We start from the raw sequence: 25,497 nt of genomic DNA on the forward strand, positions 1-25,497 counted from the left end.
CAACTTTGAGAAGAGCTCCAACACAAGCCACTGACTGTGTGCCAAGTTCCAGGTTCATTCTCCTCAAGTCGACTCATTTGGTTCTCCTAAGTCCCCTTCACTGTAGTCACTCTACAGAGGGGGAAACTGAGACTCAGGGTCTGTGAGACTTCCCAGGCCCCAGGGTAGTGACTGATGGGGCCAGAATCTGACTCTTCCTGTGTCCAGGACACCTGGTCTCCTGCTGCCCCAAGGCCCAGGGTGTCCAGGACTTAAGCCCTGTACAGTCCAACACATCTTACAGGGTGGCCAGCAGCCACATGTGCCCTTTGATTTACTGTGATTTGATCTGAATTCATTTACATCTAAATTCAAAAACGGATTCTCCATTCAATCACTGGACAATCAAAGCCTTGAATCCACTTTTTCAGCTCTGGACTTTGAGATCTAAATACAGAGCACGTATTTCCAATGAAAATTTAGCATCCAAATGGAGAGGTGCTGGAGATCCAAAGTAGACATCGATCTCAGAGACTTCGTACAAACCAAAGCCATGAAAAGGAGCTCTTTTTTTAATTTCTGATACTGAGTTGATGTTAAAATGATAGCATTTTTGGATGTCCCGGGTTAAATAAAATAGGACTACTGAATCTCACTTCTTTTCTTTCTTACTTTTTTTGAAGTGTGGCACCTGGAAAATTTGCAATAACATTTGTGGCCCACATGATATTTATTTTGGATGGCAAAGCTCTGACCCTCAGGTGTGGAATCTAGGTGTAGTGCTCAGGTGTGCAGGTTGGTGTCCAGGTGTAGTACCCAGGTATGGTACTAAGGTGTGGTACCCAGGTGTGGTACTCAGGTCTGGTGCCCAGGTGTGGTATCCAAGTGTAGTAGTCAGATGTGGCATCCAAGTGTGGAACACAGGTGTGGCACTTAGATGTGGTATCTAAGTGTGGTACCTAGGTGTGGTGCCCAGGTGTGGTACCCAAGTGTGGTACCCAGGTGTGGTATCCAGGTGTGGTACCTAGGTGTGGTGCCCAGGTGTGGTGCCCAGGTGTGGTGCCCAGGTGTGGTACCCAGGTGTGGCACTCAGGTGTGGTACTTTGGTGTGAACTTTTCTGGAACTATGATGGTCTGTGAGGTCAGCAGGGTCACACCTGGGCTGGGAACAGCTTCTGGGATCCCTGGCCTGGCTCTTTCTTCCTTCATTTCTGAAGAGCATGCCCCTTTAACCAGTGGCTGACACGTCCTTTGGGGAGATGAGACAGAGGAGAGGGCTGTGGAAGGGAGAGCAGGGAGGGGTGAGGCGAAATAGCAGAGCAGGTGGAGTAGGAGGTGGGGGAAGTGGCAGTAAAACCTCATAAACTGCCAGGCAGGCTGGAGGGTTGTGAAAGTGAAGGAAACAAGGTTTTGAAATGCAGTCACTTGTGGGAGGAGAGATGAGCTAAAAACCAACGGACTCTACTCCAATCATATAAGTCGCCAGGTGAGGCAAGGAGGTAGGGGTGGTGCCTGGAGAGGCAGACCCGTGAGGGAGGCTCAGGCAGGCAGAGGGGCCAGACAGGAGTCCTCCCTGGGGCTGGCTGAAGGGTTGCAGGGGTTGGGGTTGAGCAGAAAGAATGACTCTACAGTGGGCAGGTGAGTAGATGGGCTCAATGCCCGTGGGTCTTCAGCCTTGGGTCTGTCCAGGGTCAACTGCGTCACCTGGAAGATGTCTGGTTTGACTCCATCCCTTTGACATCCTATCTTGCCCATGACTAGAGTCCTTTGGTGGCGTGGTTACTAGTGGCTGACCCCTGGTGCTTCGTGTACAGAACTAGGTAGTACCGTCCAGTCCTATATCAGTTCCATGATTGTTGGAATGTTGGAACCCTTGTATGAGTCTACTTCATGCAGCTTTCCCTTTCCTGCTTTAGACTCCAGCTATTCTGATGAAATGATGGGAGAGGGCATTGCTTTTGGATAATCAAATCCCCTTTTCCTAAAGAGACAGCAGCTCCTGGTCATGGGTCAGGACCAAGGCTGCAGGGGTCAGACTGGGACCCTCGTCCAGCTAACGTCAGTGGGTTCTCCCTGCAGTCAGCAGAACGAAGCATCCTCCTAGGCCAACTGGAAATAGGGTTGGGGGAGAAAGTCAACTCAAGGGAGATGGGGAGAACCAGGGATAAGGATGGTAGGGGTTGGGATATTCTAGGCTCGCAAGCTCTGGCAGACAGAGTGAGGCTCTGAGGACAGACAGACACATCTTGCTGTTGGTGGGAGCACGTCTGTGCCACCAAAGGTGATGAATGTAACTTGCTTTGGAGTGGGAACTGTGCAGATGTGGGAGGACGTGCTCATCTGCAGAGTCTACCTTGTGGTTGCTCTGCCGCTGTGGGCAGCTCGGCCTGTTGCCTGAGGGCTGCCACAGCCACTTCTACTAACCCAGAGATGAGACAGAAAGATCTAATGTCCCCAGCATCTCTGGATGACAGCAGATCTGAATCCTGGTGGGATCAGTCCTGCTGGATCGACATCTCTTGGTCAAAGAATACCCTGCCCTCTGTGCTCCGCGGAGTTAAGAGCTGGCATGAGCCCTCTCTTTCAGGAAGCTGGGAGGGGGGGTCTCTGAGGATGGGCAGCTGCTGCTGTGTGCCGTGGAGTTGGTTCTGACCCATAGGGTTTCTGAGGATGTTAATCTTTCTGGGAACAGAAAGCCTCATTTACCTTATGTGGAGTGACTGGTAGAATGAATTGCTCATCTTGAGGTTAGCAGTCCAACGCATAACCCATTATGCTACCAAGGATAGGCAGAGGGGTGCTTTGGGACTCTAGTCTGGGCTGTGCCCCCATCAGTTAGGACAGGCCTGGCTTTCAGGAAAAATAACACTGTGTGCCAGTTAGGAGTCTCCTAGTGGCACAAACGGTTGGCTAAATGCTCTGCTGCTATTGGAAAGGTAGGCAGTTCAAATCTGTTCAGAGGTATCAAGGAAGAAAGATCTGGCAATCTGTGACTGAAAGGTCACAATCTTGAAACCCCTGAGGAGCACAGTTCTACGCTGCACACAATGAGCCGGAACAGACTTGGCAACAATTATGCTGTGGACACGTGTGTGTGTCACCTGAATCAGTGCAGTTGGTATAGTTTCTTACACACGAGCTTCCTGCCTCCTGGGGTGCTGGCCCCATTACCCCATGCACTCCTGTGGTCACACCTACACACCTGAATGCTCTATCCTCCACCTCCATCTGGTTTCCAGTGGCCCCACTCACAAATCCAAGGCCTCAAATCATTGCAGGACTTGGTGCCCAGTTCTCAGCCCCCTGGCCCTGCCCTTCCACCCACCACCTGCCTACTTCCAGACCACTTTCCTCCTCAGGCACCTCCTTTTGCCACCCCGCAGCCCCACCCTACCAGTCCATCTTCCCAACAATGCCCTGGAGCACAGTTCCAGAATTTAATGACCCAATCCTCCAGGTCTAGGCGAGCTCACTTACTCTCCACGGCAAGAGTGACGGGCTGACTGGTCTTGTTATCCCCATTCTTGTCATTAACAGCCTGCACGTAGTAGCGACCTGCATCGGGAGCCACAGTGGATAGGATGACAAGGGTGTTCTCCAGCGTAATGGCTCTGGAAGAGAGGACAAAGGACTTTTGACAGGGTTGGAGGAGGGGGTGGTCTGAGGATGGCAGAGAGCAGAGGATGTAGCAGGGGGCCTGGCTGAATCTCCCCATCCCTGCTGGAGAGCTAGGGGGCTACATCTCAGAGCCTCTCTGAGCCCACCTTTCCAAGCCGTTTACTTTCAATCTGTGGCTTGCGGCCCCAACATGGTTGGCTTGCAGAGATGGTCTGGTCCCCAGTGTGGCAACCTTAGGGTGATGGCATGTAGACACTGGGACCCATGCACATGAAGCTTCCCTACCCCTCCTCACAAGACTGGGCTCCCAGCCTTTCCTGGGAAAACCACAGAATCTTCTCCATGTCTTTCTCCATGTTATAATATCTATCCATCGAGTGTCCAGAGACTGGAGAAATGCTTGTGGAATGAAAGAATGACAGAGACATGAATGAACAGGCAACGAGAATGAATTTAGAAATGAGCAGGACCGTTCCAAAATCAGTGCCTTAAACTCTAATGCTGAGTCCACTAATGAAGCACCGCTGGTTCGGTGGCAGAGTCTTTGCCTTCCATGCAGGAGACCTGGGCTCAATCTCCAGCCAGAGTTCTTCATGTGCAGCCCCCACCATCTGGCAGTGGAGGCTTTACTGTCCTTAAGATGAGGACCAGGTTTCAGCAGAGTTTCCAGACTAAGAGTAGGAAGAAAGGCCTGGCGATCTACTTGAAAACCAACCCATGAAAACCGTATGGATCACAGTAGTCCGACGGTCACCACACATGGAATGACACAGGACTGGGCAGTGCTTTATTCTTTGGTGCAGGGGGTTGTCATGAATCAGGGACCAGCTCGGTGGCAGCCAGCAGCATCAACAAAATATGTTGAGGTTGATTCCAAGGCCACCTGTAATGTAGACTTCTGGGGCTCACACGTCCCTCCAGTTTACACCCCGCTGAAGCTAGCCAACAAGAATGAGATCAGCAGGCTGGTTAGGATAGAAAATTTGGGAGGCTGTCTGTTTGCCACAAATTGGACTCCCTGAGCTGAAATCCCATCACGCAGACTAGATCCCCAGGGATCCCGGAGGGCTTGTCCACACTGAAAGTGGCCCCCCATTAACCAGTGCTGCCCACATTGGCTTTGCCCATTTCCTCCTCTCGCCGATTCTTCCAATGACAAACAAAGCCATTAGTTTGTCAAGTCTGTCTCCGATTTTAATGTGACGTGCCCAAGACAGCTGTTAAACATCCTTAATGTTAGTTTAACAAGGACAAATCCAGTTGAATTCTTTTCAAATTTTCCCATTAGGTGAATGTTATCGTTTTAAACAGCCTCTCAAATAAACATCTCACTAATGCCTTCTCCAGCCCAGCTCTCTCCCTGCTAGGATATTCAGGATTTTTCCCCTCTGCTAGTTTTGGTCTTGCATGTGTTGCGACTTGTTCTATCCCCAGGATCTGGGAAGGTGGGAAGGGTGGATGCAGTAGATTCTTGAGCACCTTAATGATTCCCAAGATGTTTCCAGAAGGCTCTTTTAACCCTCATGATGGCATAGCAGTTAAGCACTAGGCTGCTAACTGAAAGACCGGAAGTTCAAACCTTCTTAGCTGCTCCTTCGGAAACAGATGTGGCAGTCTGTTTTCACAAAGATTTAGAGCCTTGGAAACCCTATGGGTCAGTTCTACTTTATCCTACACTGTGGGTTAGAATTGAGGGCAGTGGGTTTTTAATGAGATGGTGCGTGTATAACCCCAAGGTGGGGGGTTTAGTCCACCCACCCAGAATGTCCCAGGAGTGTTTCAACTATTGGAAACCCCATGGAGCCAAGTTCTATTCTGACATACATGGGGTTGCCATGAGTTGGAACTGATTTGTTTGGTTCAAAACCAAATGGTAACTGGTTTGGTTTTTGTTAATAAGATGATGGAGGTGGGACCAGAGCTGGGTGACAATACTGTAAAAGCGTCAGCGAGGGTGACCTTTTCGCCACCTACAAGCCCCCTCATGTGGTGAGCGAGGGTTGGGGGAAGGGAGGCCTGTGTCCCCCATGTCTGTGCTGTGCACTGGCTGGGGACAGGGCTAAATTCTGGAAGGATGTCTAGCTCCGGCCCAAGCTGCTTAGGAGCACACGGCCTTACTTCATGGGCCTCCCCTGTGCTAGGGGTGGCCCAGCCCAAGAGCCAAGGGCTCTATGATTCCCTTCCGGCCATTTGCTCTGAGGCAGCCCTGTCCCTCATACAGGCCCTTAACTGGACACAATCAAATGTCAGGGCTGAGAGCAATCGGCCACCAACCGTCCTGATGGTAGCCACGCTGGGAGGGGTGTCAGCCTCTGTGTTCCCAGTCATTCTCAATGCCATGGTGACTGCAGGAGTGTGTCTAAGGAAGACCACTATGGGCCCGCCTGGGCACAACCTGGCCTCCTCAGGGTTACCTGCCTGACCACAGGCTGAGTGTAAGCTTATCTCATGCCCCAACTTCTCTCCTGGACCAAAAGGGTCCCAACACACGCTCTCCAGACCACTCTGTTTATAGTAGGATCCACCCTTTCAGGTCCGGGCTCTCACATGGGTCATTTCTGGAGACATTTTTGGTTGTCACAATTGAAGGCAGGTGCTTCGGGCATCTAGTGGGTGGGGGCCAGGGATGCTGCTCAACCTCCTATGGCGCACAGGGGCCACCCCAAGGGCACGAGAAATGCTGACCCTGATAGGATGGCCAGTTTCACACTGTCTGTTGCTGTTTCTTTTGGGATGTGGCCACCCCCACTTTGCATCCAGAGCTGAGGGGGTGTAGAGTGACTGAGCAAATGGAAACGGGGTGGGGGCTGGGACATGCACCAGCCCCAGGCGGGGACCATAACCCCCACACAACCTCTGTGCTCTCTCCCCCTGCATGTCAGAGGATGGCAGAGCTCCCTGCTGACTGCGGGGGAGAGAGAGCACATCCCTCTGGGAGGACTTTAAATGAACAAGAAATAAACGAGCAGGAGATAAACCCCAGCCAGATACTGAGATTTGGGCTTTTATGTACAATGGTGAAACCCTCAGCTGCCAACTGAAAGGTTGGCTGTTTGAAGTTACCCAGTGTCTCTGCAGCAGAAAGACCTGGTGGTGGCCTGTGTTCCGTAAAGATTTCAGCTTAGAAAACCCTATGGGGTCCTGTGGGGTTTCGGTGACTCAAAACTAGGCTTGATGACACCTAACAACAACAACCATAGCATTTGCTATTGCTGAAGCCATGGTGGTTCAGGGGCAGAATTCTCACCTCCCATGCAGAGATCCAGGTTCAATTCCCAGCCAATGCACCTCAGGTGCAGCCCCTACCTACCCAGTCATCAGAGAAGGCATGTGTGTTTCTAGGATGCTGAACAGGTTTCAGAAGAGTTTCTAGACTAAAAGAGACAAGAAAGAAAGGTCTGGCAATCTACTTCCAAAAGTCAATGAAAACCCTGTGGATCTGCAACGGAGCATGGGACTGACTCAGTGTTTGTTTTGTTGTGTACAGGGTTGTCATAACAACCACACATAGCATCTGTAATTGCAGCTGACGTTGCCCTAACTAGTCCCCGGAAGAACACACACTAGATTTGGGCCGACAGGGCAGAGACTGGGATGAGTCTTTTCTCTGAAGATGGCGCTATGACTTCTGGGAAGGTTCCTGGGCTTCCGGCCTTTCTGCAGGCCGACCAACCCAACACTTCATCCCCACAGTGTCCTCAGGTGGGCTTCCGGCTAGCTCCACCCAAAAGTAGCCGCAACGAAAGGCTGTGCTGGAAGAAGCCTTGGGTCCTGGGCAGCAGGGCCCAACCATACTCAACGCAGAGTGGCCAAGTGATGTTTTCAGTCATCCCTCCCCGCTCCCCAGGTCTACTTGACCAGGGCCTTTGTTACTGCTTTACTGGCTCAGCTCCCACCTCGCTGCCCAACCACTGCTCCTACTTTAGCTCTATGCAGTCTTGGTGTGGCACTGTAGGATAAACACTGGACTATTAACTACAAGGTCAGTGATCAAACCCACCAGCCGCTCCTTGGAAACCCTCTACAAGGTCTCTGGGAGTGGAATCAACTAGAAGGCACTTTACAACAATGGACACCCAGTGGAAACTTAATTAGGAATAAAGTAACTCATCCTAGAATCTGCCCAAAGGTCCCAGCATGTGTCTTTGTTAGGAGACCTGTCTCTTTTCAATAAGCGGCCGGGATGGGAGGTGTTGCTGACTCCCCAGCAGAGCGCATCCCTGTGTAACTAGCAGGGTCTTCAGCGTCCCTGCATCCCTCCCTCAGAGAGCAATCATCAGATATGTATCCCTGATGCATGGATACCAGAGAACCTACTTCTGGGGACCCCTTTCTCTGGAGATTAATCAGCTGTCATTGCTGAGATAAGACCACCACAGTGGTCCACCACGTATTCGGCAGGAATGTTGGCCGTGTGACCATGGAGATGGTTGTGTGCCCCAGGATTGCTGTATCTTGGTACCAAAGGGTATTGGGAGTGAATAAGGGGGCAGAGAGAGAGGCCAGGGATGGCAAAGAGTTGGGGAGAGCTATTAGGAGAGGGATCATAGTAGTGAGGTGGGGGAATCGGTTTCATCCTGGTGTGGCACTATAGGATGAGCACTGGAGTGGTAACTGGTAACTACAAGGTCAGCAGTTCAAACCTACCAGCTGCTCTTTGGAAACCCTATACAGGGTTGCTGAGTTGGAATCAACTTGACACTGCTTATAGAAAATGAGGGCTGACATGCTCCTTCCTGCTGCCATGGCAGACATTACTAATTGATTACATGCTCTTAAAATCCTTCTCTTGGCAGTCACCACCAATCGACTGGCTTGCAGGATGTTGTCCTTGAGGCCACTCAGGCCATGTAAGATAGCCTCAGAAAGGAGTGTTAGGATGGGGCTGGACTCCTGTCCTTGTAAGCACACCTCTCAGATCCATGTTGACTATCAGCCACACTCCTCTGGCTTCACCTCCGTTAGGCCTAACGGGCCTGTTCTGACCCACACGGCACCCCTGAACCTGGTCACTGGGGTTCTACCCCAATTCTTCACCCTGCTCTGGAGTCATATCCTTTGCAAAGTCTTTTTCTCTGACTTGAGTTGAATTTGGCCATAGGACTTGGTTTGGCCAATGGGATGCTCCCAGAAGCTTGAAATATGAATTTTTCCTGATTCTCTCTTAGACCTTTGCTATGATCAGAACAAGCTGGGGCTGTATTGCTGGAGGACAAGATACATGGAGCACAGTGGAGTCGGCCTAGTCCTTCCAGATGAGCCAACAGACAGCCAACCTCAGACAAGTGAGACACTCCAGCCAAGGTCAGAAGAACCACCCAGGCCAAGTCTCCAAGCTGTGGGCTCCTGAGGAGGACAAATGCTATTGAGTCCAGGCATTGGGATAATGTGATGTAGTATTATTGTCGCTATTGGGAACGGATATACACTAGGACAGGGCTGGTTAACCCTGATGTTCAGACCATAGCCCATTTCAATGAAATAAGCATGTCTGAAGGTTATGTCTTACGTTAAAACAGTTTATTTTAAAGCCCCCTGGATGATTTCAACAGGTATACAGGTTGAGACTCTCTGTATCAGAACTAAAAACAACAACAATAACAAACAAACCCATGTGTACCAGAGTAGAACTGAGCTCCTAACGGTTCCAGAGCTGGTCATCATCTTTCAGAAGTGAATTGCCAGGCTTTTCTTCAAGGTGTCTTTGGGTGAACTTGACCCTCCAGACGTTCAGTTAGCAGTTCAGCATATTAACCGTTTGTACCACACAGGGGAGCCTTACCAAAATGCATTCTCCACAAATGCAATAACTTCATCCTGCCTTTGACGCCATCCCGTGTGTCTACATAAGACAGGATGAAGACTCTGGACCTAGGGAGGGAGAGGGGCTATGTGCTGATGGCCGGGGGGCAGGCTTGTGGGGTGTACCCTTTGGTTGTTTGATGATGCATGAAGGGGACTGTAATCATTGCAATGAAATGAAATATGATAGGATGAATGTAAAGCTTATGGTCTCCCATGTAAACTATCACACAATTCACACACACACACACAAAGACAGGATGAAGAATCCTGATTCCATTGTGGGCAAATCCAGAAGCAGCTCCACCTCTTACCAGCTGTATGAGATTTGGCAACGTTGTTTGAACTTTTGGGAGCTTTGCTTTCCCATCTGTGCAATGGGTATACAATAAGCTGCCTCGTACGGTGGTTGTGAGACCAGCCACTTGGCAAGTATCTTTGAGCATGTGCTCAGGGAGAGAGAAGAGGATGAACTGGGAGTGTCTTCTGATTCTGGGAGAGAGGGAAGCAGGTACCGTGTGTCCAGTACCATCCCGAAAACACAGGGGACACTCAGTGACAGCCAGTAACTGCTGGAAGACTATTGCCATGTTAGGGTTCATACACATCTCTCACTCGATTGGAGGTCCCCCAACCGCCAGGACGGTCCACCTTGTCCTCTGCTTTTTATAGCGCCCATGTTCCGCCTTGCTCCACAGGGCGTATGAGTAGACTAGCAGAAAGGTGTTCTTTCTTACTCATATTTTCTGGGGGTCGGTGAAAATTTGTCCTTGGGTGATACAAATGGTTAACTCACTCCACTGCTAATGGGAAGGTTAAAGGTTTGAGTCTACCCAGAGCACCTCAGAAGAAAAGCCAGGAAGACTCTCGGGAGCACAGATCTACTCGGGCACCCTCAGAGCTGCCATGAGCTGGTCGTCACTCCATGACAACAGGGAGATGAGAGTTGGAACAAGAAGAGGAAAGCCTAAGGGAGGACTGGGTGTATTCTGGAAGAAAATTCTTTGCTCTGAGTTCTTGATGGAAGGGTTGGGTGTTGGCTTATCCTCCTGCCCACAGCTACCTCCAGGGGCACACACAGAGGATTCTTGTCAAGACAGAAAGGGCTGTGTGTTTCCTCAGCCCCAGCTCTCCCAGTCACTCCTCCACCTTTCTGCCAAGATACACACCCGGGGACACCCAGTCACACCCACACAACGGAAACACTGAGCCCCCCGCAGCCCTCCCGAGTTGGGAGACGCCAGCCAGCGTCCTCCAACACTGCGCTGGCCAGAGTCCTGGACCTGTTGTCATGGTGAAGACCTCAGTTTGTGTCTGTGTTTTTTGTAAGCTCTGGAAGGTAGACAACACCCGGGATGGGGAGGAGGGCAAGAAGGGGACTGACGTTTCCAGAAAGCCCTTCTCCCCCTGGTAAACCAAACTCCCTGTACTCCTGGAAGGTCCCCAGAAAAGCTGGAAGGGTCTTCCACCTGGCCCCAGAAGTCCTCCCCAAGGTGTGACAGCCCCATCCCCATCCTTGTAGAGACTCACATTCGGCTGCTGGGTGGGATCTTGCGGCCATCCCGGAACCAGGTCACCTGAGGCTGGGGGAAGCTGGCGATGCGCGGGGCGCGGATGACAGCTGCTTCTCCATGGGAGACACTTTGACGCTTCTCGCTCTCCTCAAAGCTCCCCATGTCTGCAGGAGGAGACGGAGCAGGGATCAGGCTGGGGTCAGCTTCAGGCAACAGCAGGGAAACTGGGGGGGGGGGGCACACAGGATGCTATGGAAAGGGGAGCTTTGGAGTTGGGCACTCCTCCACCAGGACATGCCCACACTGGGGTCACCACATCCCAAGCATGCATTATCCTGCCACCTACTCTCTAACCCATTACCAGGATGAGCCCTGGTTGTGCTTTTGGCTTAAAAAAATTCTTCTGTTGTTGTTGAAAGATCTACACACCAGGATTTACACCAATCCAACAATAACCACATGTATAATTCAGTGACATGATTGTTTTTGCATTGTGCAATCTTTTTCAAAAGTATTCTTCCCATCAACTTAAATTCACTGCCTCCTAAACATCCATCCTGTGCTTTTGGCTTCATTGTCTCAGTGGATTCATTGAAAAACCGTCATGATTTCGCCACCAAAAAACGGTTCCCATGGGCTCAGAGAGGCTAATGCACTTGTCCAAGGTCACACAGCTAGGAAGGGGCAGAGAGACAGACTATGAACTCAGAATGAAGTCAGGTGGAGTAGCTGCCCCTCTCTGGCCGTATGATACTGCAGGTCTTGGACCAGATTCCTGTGTCCTTGGGAGAAGGGAAGAGTGGGAAGGGGAGCAACCACAGGACCCAAGATTCAGTGATATTCATAATCAGATACGGGGACAGATGATGATCCTCCTGATGCCTTGGGAGTGTGTGAAGTTGTGCGTATGTGTGATTATAAACACCGTACTGCTCTTTTTAAAACAAGCCTACACACCTGGTAGATAAAGAGGGGAACCATTTCTTCAGGTGCTGATGATCTGTCAATCATAAAGGAAGCAGAGATTAGGAAGTTTCAGGATGTCCACATACCCACTGAACAATAGCAGTGGTGTGAGGTAGGGTGTTGGGAAGGGCCACTTGTGCTGACCACCACCTTGAAATTTAACCTACATCTTTATTATTCAAGAGTTCCTGGGTGGTGCAAATGGTTAGCATACTCAGATACTAGTCAAAAGGTTGGAGGTTCAAGTCTAATGGGAGATGTGCATAAGAAGAAAGGCCTGGTGATCATTCTGAAAAAGCAGGCATTAAAAAACGGTGGCTCACAGTTCTACTCTGACACATGTGGGGGCACCAAGAAGCAGAATCAACTCAAAGGCAACCTTTGAATAGCAAAGGTTTTTGCTATTCAAAGAGCGGTCACTGGACCTGCATGGGAGCCTACCAGGCGCCTGATAGAATTTCAGACCCCCGCTGAATCGAAACCTGTACTTTAACAAAGACCCCCTTAAGATGGGGCTCCAGAAAAAAGAGTGAGAAGCATCGTTTGTCCTGAAACTGAGCTGCGTGTCAGAAACACCCACAGAGTGAACAAACGCAGATGCTGGGACCCACCCCAATGAGGACTCTGTTTCACTGGTATGGTGTGGGCTGGCCATCAACATTCCTACCCCAGACAACAGGCCTGAATCCCTTCCCCCCCCCGCCCGTTATGGTTGGCACTGTGTCCCAATCCCTGGTCCTGATGACCCAAGACCTTGTTTAGAAACAGGGCCGATGAAGATGTTGTTTTTAGGGTCACATAAAGTTATATTGGAATCTGGAAGGTCTGAACCCCATCTGATTGATGTTCTTAGAAAACAGGAAAAGAGACAGAGAGGAAGGGGCCTCCTGCACCTACAAGCCAAGAGATGCTTGGGGGCTACCAGAAACTGAGAGGGACTGAGGAAGACCTTCCTCTGGAGCTGACAGGGAGGGTGCATGGCCCAGCTGATCGGGACTTCTGGTTTCCAGAAGAAGGAGAAAACACAGGCATACCGTATCTGACTGCACTTTGCAAACAGAGTGCTTTTCACAAATGGAAGGTTTGTGGCAATCCTGGACCACACCAGCAAGTCTACTGGTGGCATTTTTTCCAACTTCGCATTTCTGTCATTTTAGTTGTTCTACCAATATGTCAAGCTTGTTTATAATGCTGGTGTCCACCTAACAGACTACAGTATAGTACAAACATCACTCTTACACACACTGAGAAACAGAAAAATTCAGATGACTTGCTTTATTGCAATAGTATGGTTGTCTGAAGCCAAACCCATAATACCTTCGAGAAAGTGCAGTTCTACAAAGCACCCCCTTTTGGTACTTTGTTACATCGGCTCTAGGAAATGAAGCTCTCCCTAATCACGATGGTCACGTCCCTGTCGTTTCTCAGCGCCTCTTTCTTCTCTCCCTCACCAAGCTGCACCTTAGGGTCCTGAGGAACTTTTCATATTCCTAGAGGTAAGACTCTCTGAGGAGGGAGGTGTGGGACCCAGACATTGTGTTTGTCAAGCTGCTCAGGTAGTCCCATGAATCCCTGGGTGGTACAGACAGTTAAGCTGAATGGGTTGTAGTTAGGGTAATGAGGGCTGGGGGCCATCTCTAAATTGTTGTTGTTGTTAGGTGCCATAGAGTTGATAAGGACTCATAGCAGCAGCAGAAGGAAACACTGCCTGGTCCTGTGCCAACCTCACAATCGTTGCTACACTTAGTTGAGTCCATTGCTGCTGCCATGGTGCCAAGCCATCTCATTGGCGCTCTTCCTCTTTTTCTCCGATGCTCCACTTTACCAAACATGGTATCCTTCTTCAGGGACTGGTCCCTCTTGACAATATGTCTGAAGTGGAGGGACGAAGTCTCACCATCCTGGCTTCGAAAGAGCACTCTGGCTGTACTTCTTCTAGCACAGACTGGTTCTTCTAACCCCCAATTTGAGTTTCTACAGACAATCTCAATAGTGTGGCCTCTGACACACACACAAGTTGTGCCTTGGAGTGTCATTGTCATTCTGCACCTGGCCTGGGCCCCTTAGACTTGCACCAGGGGACAATTGCAGCTTCTACCTCCCTGGTATGGCGTTGTAGCATAAGTAAGGTCAGTTTGAACTACAAGGTCTGCAGTTCAACTCAACAGCTGCTCCTTGGAAACTGCACACAGGGTTGCTGTGAGTTGGAACCAACTCGATGGCACCTGACAACAACACAACCTCCCTTCCTTACACCTGTGTGTCTACCGTGTTTGGTTGTCATTGTAATGTGCCGTGGAGTCAGTTCCATGTTACAGCGACCCTGTATAGGGCTTCTGAGGTTGTAAATCTTTACGGGAGCAGAAAGCTTCATCTTTCTCCGGCAGAACAGCTGGTAGTTTCGAACTGCTGACCTTAAGGTTCGCAGCCCGATTCATAACCACTATGCTAGCAGAGCTCCTACCGTGTTTGGGTGATGCAAAACTTCTCAGTAGCACCTAGGGCAGAAAAAAGCCCTGAGTCTGGGTTTCTGACTCACTCTCCTGGGAGTCTGCTATGCACCCAAGTCTGAGGACGGTCAGCCTACCTTCTCCTTTGTCCAAGCCCCGGACTTAGTTCTCCTTTGGACCACACTGTACTATTGATGGCCTCAATTGATCTGAAATCCAGACAAGGCTTTCTCTGAAAATGACCCTCATGTCTGTTTGGGCTCTTCCTGAGCTCCAGAACCCAGTTTCCAACCATCTGTTGAGTATTTCTGCCCCTTACTCTCCTCTTGGCCAAGGCCTCCTTCTTGTCTTCTCTCTGTAAACAGACATCCCCACCCTACCTTGTTTCAACCACCTAGGCTCAAATCTTGGAGTCTTAAAGTCTGGGCTGTGTGGTTCGTCCCTTTCCTGCTCCCACAAAGTCCTTCAACATTTCCTCTGGACTATCACTCTCATTTCCCAAGGAACCTCTGACCCTGCAGGCTACCTCCCAGCAAGGCTACTTTGACTTTTATATCCGGATCACCCATCTTGCGTGTTCCGTCCTCATTATTCTGTTTCCAGTGCCGTCTCGATGCCTCAGAAATATTCGGACCCCCTTGCTAGGATTCCAGGTCCTTTTAACTGGATCCATCTCCCTTTCTTTCTGGTTCCTACATCATGCTGCACTTCCTGCTCCCTTGCACGGCTTAAATCTCAGTTCCTGCCCCAGAGACATGCCTGGCCCCTTGCTGGAAGGCAACCAGAACATACCATGATTCACCAACATCCTAGAGAGATAGAAAACCTGTCTTTGATATCTTTGCTATAAATCTGGCAGGTATTATGTGCAAAGGCTAAACAAAAAACAAAACCCCCAAACTCCAAACCCACTGCCAATAAGTAGATTCCAACTCATTGCAGCTGCACCATAAAGTGTCTGAGGATGTAGATCTAAACAGAAGCAGGTTGTAAACCATTACAGAAACAAGCTGCTTCATTTTCCTCCCACGAAGCAGCTGGTGGGTTTGAACCACCAACCTTTTAGTTAGCAGACCACTAGAACTTTGTGTGTGATGGTTATTGTTGTTGTTAGGTGTCGTCGAGTTGGTTCTGAATCATAGCAACCTTGCCCACACTGTGCCATACTCACAATTGTTGCTACGCTTGAGCCCACTGCTGCTGCCACTTTGCCAATCCATCTTGTTGGGGGTCTTCCTCTTTTTTTGCTGACCTTCCACTTTACCAAGCATGATGTCCTTCTCCAGGGACTGGTGCCTCCTGATAATATGTCAGAAGTGTAAGAGACAAAGTCTTGCCATCCAGGCTTCTAAGGAGCACTCTGGCTGTACTTCTTCAAACACAGATTTGTTTGTTCTTCTGGCATTCCATGGTGCTTTTAATATTCTTCCCCAACATAATAACTCAAATGAATCAATTCTTCTGCAGTCTTCCTTATTCATTGTCTAACTTTCAAATGCATATATGGTTATTGAAAATACCATGGCTTGGGTCAGGCGCACCTTAATCCTTGAACGGGCATCTTTGCTCTTCCACACTTTAAAGAGGTCATGTGCAGCAGATTTGCTTAGTGCAATACACCATTTGATTTCTTGACTGCTGCTTCCATGAGTGTTGAGGGTGGATCCAAACAAAAGCAAGTCTTTGATAGCTTTAATCCTTTCTCCATTGATATGGATGCTATTTATTGGTCTAGTGGTGAGGATTTTTGTTTTCTTTACACTGAGGAGAAACCTATACCGAAGTCTTTGATCTTCTGTAAGAATTTTAACTTCTCTTCACTTTCAGCAAGCAAGGTTGCATCATGTGCATATCATAGGCTGTTAATCAGTTTTCCTCCAATCCTAATGCCACATTCTTCTTCATATAATTCTTCTTGGATTATTTGCTCAACATACAAACTGAGTAAATATGGTGAAAGAGTACAACCCTGGTGCACACCTTTCCTGATTCTAAACAATTCAGTGTGACAGTGGTTGTTGTTGTTGTTTAGTGCCATCGAGTTGATTCTGACTCATAGCAACAATGTATAGGGTTTCCGAGGAGCAGCTGGTGAGTTTGAACCGCCAACCTTGTGTTTCAAGCTGACCTTTTGATCGGCTTTATCCCACAGTATTACACCAGGACTTTCAAATCTTAGTTTTCTTATTTATTAGCTATGACTTGGGGCACAACTCTTGACCTTGTGGAGTCTTTATTTCCTCTTCTGTAATGTGGATTTAAGGACAGAACCTTCCTCCTAAGATTTTAGTCAGAATCACATAAGATCATGTGTGTGGCAGAGTCTATCTTTTCAAAGATGGCGGCATTAAGACTGCTCTCCCATACTACCTGCTCTTCTTACTATGTGATTGATGCTCCTCCCATTGAGAGGTGGGTCTTATATTCCTTCCTCTTGTATCTGGGCCACTGGTGAATACCAATAGAAAAGGCTGGAAGTGGTGTTATGTGACTTTTGAGGCTACATCATTCAAAAGACACAGCTTCTATCTGCTTCTCTCTTTCTTGAGACACTTGTCCATGGAGAAATAGTCACCATGCTGTGAGGAAGCCCAATCTATCTAGCCCACATAGACCAGGACAAGGATGACGTGAAGAGGAACTGAGGCTCTTGTTACCAACCAGTATCAACATTAGACATGTGAATGAACATGCAGGCCCCCCCCCCCACCACCAATTTCAGCACCCACCATTAACTCTTTCAACAGAAATCTCGGTCATGATAGAGTGGAGACAAGTCCCATGGGGCCCTGTCTGGAACGCTGACTCACAGAATCTGTGAGCTTAATCAATAATTGTATTACACCATTCAGTTTTTCCAGTAATTTGTTACGCAGCCATACAAACTGGAAGAACATATAAAAGTGCTATATAAATTGTAGCTAATATTTGTAGTATTAATATATGGGAATCCTAAACAGTTTTCACAATTTAGTTTAAACATCATCTCCTCAACCAAGATGATCCCAAACCATACACACAGAATGAAGGTGCAAAGACATGAAATATTAACCCTCAGCCAAGTTTCTTTCTAAATGGGTTTTTTACAATACGAGATCTCATTTAATCCTCACATTTTAATAAATATATATGTATTTGTGGCTTCTTAATTTCTCTTACTGGACTTCGTCTGGGAAAACCACATTGGTTGATCACAGTGGGTTCAGTTCTTCAAACAATTTTATCTTAAAAAAAAACACACAAAACTTTTCACGTACTCTGAAGATAGATTTGAACAATTGTTAAGCAAATTTCATGGTAACGGTGCGTCTCTTTCTTCTCTCTTATATTATTAGCTCCATTTCCTCAGTGAGGAAATTAAAGCTTATAAGGATAAAGCGGCTTATCTAACGGTAAGCGGTGAGGCTGGGCAGGGCCAGCATTCGAACCTGGCCTGCCCTTTGTAATTTCTTCTTTGCCTCTTTGGGACGTGTCTCTCTGTGCTCTGCATTTAGATTCTACATATGCTTTCAGAGGTAGGCTATTGATGAACAAAATCCTTATGAGCTAGCTGATCCCATATTCTGTACACAGGAAGTTCTCTCTAAATTTGATCAAGGCCATCATTCAACAGCTCTTTATCAAGTGTCTGTGGTAGGTCAGGCAGGCTCTCTGGTAGACACAGAAGAAAGACCTGGCCCCTGCCCTCATGGAAGCTTGCAGCCTGGCCACTGAAACAGGAACAAGCAAACCAACCTTCAATGGCATACTGTGGCTGGGAAGACAGGATCTAGAATCTTCCTCTAACAAGCAGCATCAGGGGTACCTACTTTTGATGGTGAGGTGGGGTGAGGCTCCTTTTAAGCTGAGGTATACGTAGTAAGGAGGGGTTAGATAGCAGGGTGGGGGGAAGGAGTGTTCTGGCCCAGAAGAACTAGAGTGGGTGAAGCTCAGGGTTTCTTTAGTGGAATGATGGATTGAGGGATGGAGGAATGGATGGTTTGATGAGTGGATGGATGTTTGGATGGGAGAATAGAAGGATGTTTGAATGGATGTTGTTGTCATTAGGTACCATTGAGTTAACTCTGATTCGTGGTGATTCTATGCACAACAGAAAGAAACATTTTCTGATCCTGTACTGTCTTCACAGTTGTCGCTGTATCTGAGCCCACTGTATCAATCCATCACTGGGTGGTGGTGGTGGTAGGGGGACGGGTCTTCCTCTTTTTCACTGACCTGAAGTCCTTTTCCAGGGACTGGTCCCTCTTACATATCCAAATTACCTGAGATGAAGTCATTTGTTTGTTTTTCTGGTAGTCCATGGTAATTTCATTATTCTTCACCAACACTGTAATTCAAATGCATCAATTCTTGTCTGATCTTCCTTACTATTTGTCCAGCTTTTGCAAACATATCAAGTAATTAAGAATACCATGACTTGGATCAGGTTCACCTTCGTGATATCTTTGCTCTTTAACACTTTGAAGAGGTCTTTTGCAGCAGATTTGCCCAATGCAACATGTCATTTGGTTTCTAGATCACTGCTTCCGTGAGTGTTAATGTTGTTGTTAAGTGCTATCGAGTCGATTCTGATTCCAACTCATAGCAACCCTGTACAGGGTTTCCGAGGAGCAACTGGTGGGTCTGAACCACTGATCTTGTGTTCTGCAGTCCAGTGCTTATCCTACAGTGCCACACCAGAGTCAAAATGGAATCCTTGCTAACTTCAATCTTTTCTTCATTTTTCATGAAGTTGTTTAACGGTCCAGGTGTGAGGATTTTTGCTTTCTTTACATTGAGTTGCAATCTACATTAAGATGGTATTCTTTGAGCTTCATCACTACGTGTCTCAAGACCTCTTCATTGTCAGCAAGCAAGTTTGTGTACTCTGTATATTGCAGTTTGCTAATGCATCTTCTTCCCATCTCGATGCTGTATAGCCCAGTTCCTCAGATTGTTTGCTCAGCATACAATTGAATAAATACATTGAAAGGATACAAACACCTTTTCTGATTTTAAGCCATCCAGTATTCCCTTGCTCTGTTTGAATGACCCTTGGTCTAGGTACAGGTTCTGCATGAACACAATGAAATGCTCTGGAATTCTCATTTTTCACAGTGTTATCCACAGTTAGTTATGATCCATAAAGTCAAATGGATGCCTTTCCATAGTCCATAAAGCACAAGTGAACATCTTTCTGATATTTTCTCCTTTCAGCCAAGATCCACTCAATGTCAGCAATGACACCTGTCATTTGATGTCAGTTTTGTGGTTTTTTTTTTAAATCTGCCTTGATTTTCTGGCTTCTCCTTGTCTATGTACTGCTACCACTGTTTTGGGATTATCTTCAGCAAAATTTACTAGCATGTGATATTGATAATATTGTTCAATATTTTCCACATTCTATTGGATCAGCTTTCTTTGGAATGGACACAAATATGGATCTCTTCTAGTCAGTTGGTCAGGTTGTTTTCTTCCAAATTTCTTGTGGCATCGATGACTGAGACCCTCCAGTGCTGCATTAGTTTGTTGAAAGATTTCAATTTGCATTCCATCAGTTCCTGCAGCCTTGCTTTTCACCAATGCCTTCAGTGCAGCTTGGACTTCTTCCTTCAATACCATGGGTTGTTGATCATATATTACCTTCTGAAATGGTACAGTGACTCTGTGTATTCTTTCCATCTTCTTTTGATGCTTTCTGCATCATTTAATATTTTGTCCATATAATTCTTCAAGGCTTGAATTTGTTTACAATTCTTTCAGCTTGAGAAATACTGAGCGAGTTCTACCCTTTTGGTTTTCTAACTCCAGGTCTTTACACATTTCATTATAGCACTTGACTTTGTCTTTTCCAGCTGTCCTTTGAAATTTTCTGTTCAGCTCTTTTACTTCAGAATTTCTTCCATTCACTTGATCTACTCTGTGTTCAAGAATAAGTTCAAGTTGAAAATGAAGAAAATCACAAGTCCACAAAAGTCAAAATACAATTTTGAGTTTACCCCACTTGAATATAGAGACCATCTCAAGAACAAACTTGACACATTAGACACTAATGATTGAAGACCAGAGGAGTTGTGCCATGACATAAGGAACATCATACTTGAAGAAAACAAAAGGTCATTAAAAGGACAGGAAAGAAAAAAAAGACCAAAATGGATGTCAGAAGCTTGAACTTTCATATAAGCAATTGATGTTCTGTTTCACAGTTGGCCCCTGATAATATTGAGCTTTTCCATTGTCTCTTCCTACAGAGTAGTCAATTTGATTCCTGTGTCTTCCATCTGGAGAGGTCCATGTAATAATTGCCATTCATGTTGTTGAAATAAGGTATTTGCAATGCATAAGCCATTGGTCTTGCAAAATTTTATCATGTGAACTCCAGCATCATTTCTATTATCAAGGCTATGTCTTCTAACAACTGGTCCTTCCTGTTTGTTTCCAACTCTCAAATTCCAATTAACAGTAATTACCAAAGCATTTTCATTGCATATTTGACCAATTTTAGACTGAAGAACTTGGTAGATTTCAAGTTCTTTATGATTCGATTTAGCAGTCAGCGTGTAAATTTGAAAAACAGTGGTATAAACTGGACTTTTTCGTAGGTGTGTAGATATTATCTATCACAGACAGCACTGTACTTCAAGACAGATCTTGAAATGTTCTGTCTGATGATGAATGCAACACAATTCCTCTTGAATTTGTCAAAACTGGCATAGTAAACCAAGTGGTTATCAGATTCAAAATGGCTTGTACCAGTCAATGTCAGCTTATTAATCCCTGAGATATTGATCTCTATGTGTTCCACTTCATTTTTCGATGATTTCTAATTTTCCTAGACTCATACTTCCTACATCCCATGTGCCAATTATTAATGGATGTTTGCAGCTGTTTCTTCTCATTTTGAGTTGTGCTCCATCAGCAAATGAAGGTCTCGAAAAATGTTAGTCCATCTAATCATTAAGGCCAACTCTACTTTGAGAAGGCAGCTCTTCCCCCGTTATATTTTGAGTGTCTTCAATTGTGAGAGGTTCATCTTCTGGCATTCTAGCAGGCAATGTTTCACCAATATTCATAATTTCTTCAGTGGCTAATCTCTTAGAAGTAGACCACCTCTTCATTCTTCCTACCTTGTCTTAGTCTGGAAGCTCTGCTGAACCCTTTCCACTATGGGTGGCCCTGTTGATATTTGAAATACCAGTGGCATTAGCTTCCAGCATCATAGTAACACAAGCCACCATGGTAGGACAAACTGACAGAGTGATGGGCAGCGGCATGATAAGAATGGATGGCTGGTGGATGGAGGGATGGAGAAATGTGATGGGATGGATTGATAAATGTGCATTATTGGATCAGCATTATACTACTAATGCTGGTAGTTCAAACAGGTCAGCAGTTCAAACCCACTAGCTGCTCCTCAGAAATCCTACACAGGGTCACGATGAGTCGGAACTGACTTGACGGTCCTTAACAACAACAACAAAAACACACACATATATATATTTGTATAGATGGATAGAAGTTTGTATGTTTATATATTGTTAAGTGCTCCAGGATTGGTCCCGACTCATAGCAACCCTGTATTGGATTTCCAAAGGGCAGCTGGTGGGTTTGATACGTGTATGGAGAGGGTGAGATGGATTGATGAACAAAGGACACAGCTGGTCTTGCACTTGATGCTCCTCCCCCTTCCTGTCCCACAAGCTCCTCACCAGTACCCTCCCATTTCCCCTAATGCACTCTGTCAAAGAGCCCCTGACCTCTGCTCACTGGGGTCCACAGGATTCAGCCACATATGTACTGGACAACAGGGCTAAGAGGGAGTCCATTCAGCGAGCCAGTTCCCACAGCAAGCCAGGGCGAAGGAGGGCAAAAGGCGGACACTGGCCGGTACCCAGGCTCCCTAGGAAACTCATTCATACTAAGGAAGAAACAGCAGACTTGCAGAACTTGCTCCCGGAGGTATAGGCTTGTTAATATGCCATAGTATGCCCTGAAGCACTGATCAAACTTCCTCCAACAAATTCCCCCAAGAGCAAAGAAGTCTGGGCCTGGGGGCACAGCTGGAGGTGGTCTGAAAATGATTCTGGATGTCTTTGTTATATATCTTAAAAGGTCTTGTAAAAGTATGCATTCCACTTGAGAATATGTTCCTTGGTTTTATTTATTTAAAAAATGTTTCTATCATGAAATATGTCACGCAGACAGAAGAATGCATATAATTACATGTACGTGTACAGTGTGAAAGAGAAGAAAAGGAACACTCTGGTGCACCCCCCTCCAGCTTAAAGAATAGAACAGTGACAAAATCACATCCAATCACACATCCTCCCTCTCCACAGGTAATTGCTATCCCCAATGCTGTGACAGCCACGTCATTGTTTTCCTTTCAAGCTTCACCACGTACAGACACATCCTTAAGCAATTTATGGTCGATTCAGCCTCATGCTGGACTCGGTGAACCTGGGGGATGAGGTTAGAATCCAAGGGCAGAATTTTGACCTAATTTGGGTTCAATTCCAGGCCAGTGCTCTTCGTGGGCAGCCACTACTCATCAGTCACCGTAGACGTGTGTGTTGCTAGGATGCTGAACAGACTTCAGTGGAGTTTCCAGACCAAGATGGTGTAGGAACAAAGGCCTGGTGATCTTCTGAAAATCAGACACGGAAAAGCCCACAGACCTCAACTGTCCAATCTGCAATCTATCTGGGGAATGGCGCAAGACTGGGCAGTGTTTTGTTCTTTTGTGCATGGGGTTGTCACAAGACGGGGGGCAACTCCACAGTCATTGCATGTAGCATGTACTACGCATCTGAAGGAGCCCTGGTGGTGCAGTGGGTTAAGTGTTGGGCTGCTAACTGAAAGGTTGGTGGTTCTAACCCATCAGCTGTTTCATGGGAGAACGATGTGGCAGTTGGCTTTCGTGAAGATTTGTAACCTTGGAAACCCCACGGGGGCAGCTCTGCGTTGTCTTGTAGACTTGTTATACATTGGAATCAACTGGTCGGCAGTGGGTTTGGCTTACCATGTATCTGTTGTGTTGTTGTTATTAGGGCCATTGAGTTGGTTCCGGCTCACAACAATCCAGTATGTGGTCTTCAAAATCACTTTTTGCTTGGCAGTCCAGTGCTAACCCTACAGCATCACACCAAGATTCCATCGTGTATCCATATCACATTAAATGTTAAGTAAGATATTCCCTTTCTTGTATTACATGGGTTATCTCTCATGTGGAGCTGAGGGATAATGCGCTGAACTCCAAGGTGAGTTTGAACCATAAGGTAGGTGGTTCAAACTCACCAGGAGCTCCTCAGAGGTCACTTCGAGTCGGAAGCCACTCAACATCATTTAACAACACCAATGTTATTATATTAAACAATAGATTTGCTCTCTTTTTCTTCATGGGCCGTAAGGTTAATGAGCTGGACTGCAAAGTTGGTTTGAACTGTAAGATCGGCAGTTCAAGCCCACCAGCGGCTCCTTGGAAACCCTATGCAGGGTCTCTATGGGTTGGATCCGACTCTACAGCCCTTGACAACAACAACAACCACCATTCACTGTGTAAGTTGCATTCTCCTCTATCTCTGCTTGAAGACTGGGCATGACATGTCCCATTTGTATCCTCACTGCCAAGAACGGGGTCTGGACCAAGGCGGATATTCTGTGCTAATTGCTGGTGGCACTGTGGACTAAGTCCTGGGCTGCTAACCAGAAGGTGGGCGGTTCAAACCCACCTAGCTCTCTGCAGGAGAGAAATGAAGCTGTCTGCTCCCGCAAAGATTTACAGTCTTGGAAACCCTGTAGGGGATCACGAGTCCGAGAGCACTCCGTGGCAATGTGCAATTGCTTAATGAACGATGTAGAAATTTGGGTCAAGTGGGTGCTTGGTCACATGGTCCCCAAACAGTCCACATTCCATATTAACCTCAGAATCTCTGAAGACTCGCAACTACTGTGGTTTCCTGGTGGCATCGTCGGCCTCGGCCATACGTCCACATCTGGCCTCCTCCAGTCCCGTGATGTGAGGGGGCTGCCAAGCTACCCGGCGGAAGTGGAAGCAGACCTCAGAAAGGGTGTGCAGCTTGTGGGTGGATTTGGGGTTGGTGCTGGGGCCCCACCTCTGAGATAAACTGCCCATGGATTTGGAAGTGGTCACACGTACGGGAACTCGAAGACTGTAGAAGGAGTTCCCAATCCTCACAGCCACTCATCTCACCTGGGTCCTGCCAGAAATTGATGCCGATTTAAAAAGAAACAAAACAAGAGATTCCAGGTGGGGACAGGAAGGGGGCTGGGGGAGGCGTGGTTATTGACTTCTCCTTAATTGCTGTAATTAAAAACATGTACAGAATCTTTTTTTAATGACTTTGTGATTATCATTAGTTGTTAGCACAGCTGCCTTATTAATTTCACATTAGAACCCAATTCAGTGTCTGTTTGGGATGGTGGCCTCAGGGTATCCGGCCAGGGGTGGGACCTGCCTGGCATGGATCTCAGGAAAGGGCCCCAAAGGGTAGCAGCCATCCAGGGAACTTGTTGTTGTTGTTGTTACGCGCCGTGGAGTCGGTTCCGACCCATAGCGACCCTGTACAGGGTTTCCTAGGCTGTAAATCTTTACAGGAGCAGAAAGCCTCATCTTTCTCCTGCAGAACAGCTGGTAGTTTCGAACTGCTGACCTGGAAGTTCACAGCCTAATTCGTAACCACTACGCTACCAGAGCTCCTTATCCAGGGAACTAGGCTCTCCACAAACTTTCCCATTCCTGGGGACCGTCCCTGCCAAGGAGAGAGAGGGGAGGAGTTGGAGAAATGCTTTGTACCATCCTTAGAACCATGTGTGTGTAGGAGAAATGAGTGAGGGTTCAGAGTATGAACTTTAAGGAGGTCACACTCACTCTCAGGATGGGGCAAGTGCAAAGTGACCACCTTCAATTGTGCCCTTTGAAGGGCCCCTGCCTTGGATGGCAGAGGGGAGCACCTGGTCAGTGTGAATGTTTACTTTAGGCCACCTCCCCTGGTCTACCTTCTGAGGGGAAAGTCCAGCATTCCCCGGAGTCTGCAGGCTGGGCACAGTGTTGGGACACAGTGATTCACTGCCTTTACCAACAGCTGGACTGGTACTCTCGGGGTCCTTGCAGGCTGGGCACAGTGATGGGGCGCATAGATTCACGCCTCACGCAGCTGGACAAATGA

The 25,497-nt window shown here is 47.4% G+C and overlaps 1 protein-coding gene across 1 annotated transcript in view; it reads right to left on the minus strand.

Moving 5' to 3' along the window:
* Positions 1 to 25,497, minus strand: part of SDK2 (sidekick cell adhesion molecule 2) — a 195,370-nt gene that overhangs the window by 130,543 nt on the left and 39,330 nt on the right. The window contains exons 4-5 of the mRNA XM_006872308.1: positions 10,930 to 11,077; positions 3,457 to 3,590 (exon numbers count right to left, since the gene is read on the minus strand). Of these exons, the coding sequence (XP_006872370.1) occupies positions 3,457 to 3,590; positions 10,930 to 11,077 (282 nt within the window). The remainder of the gene's footprint in view (positions 1 to 3,456; positions 3,591 to 10,929; positions 11,078 to 25,497) is intronic.

This window comes from Chrysochloris asiatica, unplaced genomic scaffold (genome assembly GCF_000296735.1).
Source record: "Chrysochloris asiatica unplaced genomic scaffold, ChrAsi1.0 scaffold00192, whole genome shotgun sequence".
NCBI classification, from domain to species: Eukaryota; Metazoa; Chordata; class Mammalia; order Afrosoricida; family Chrysochloridae; genus Chrysochloris; species Chrysochloris asiatica.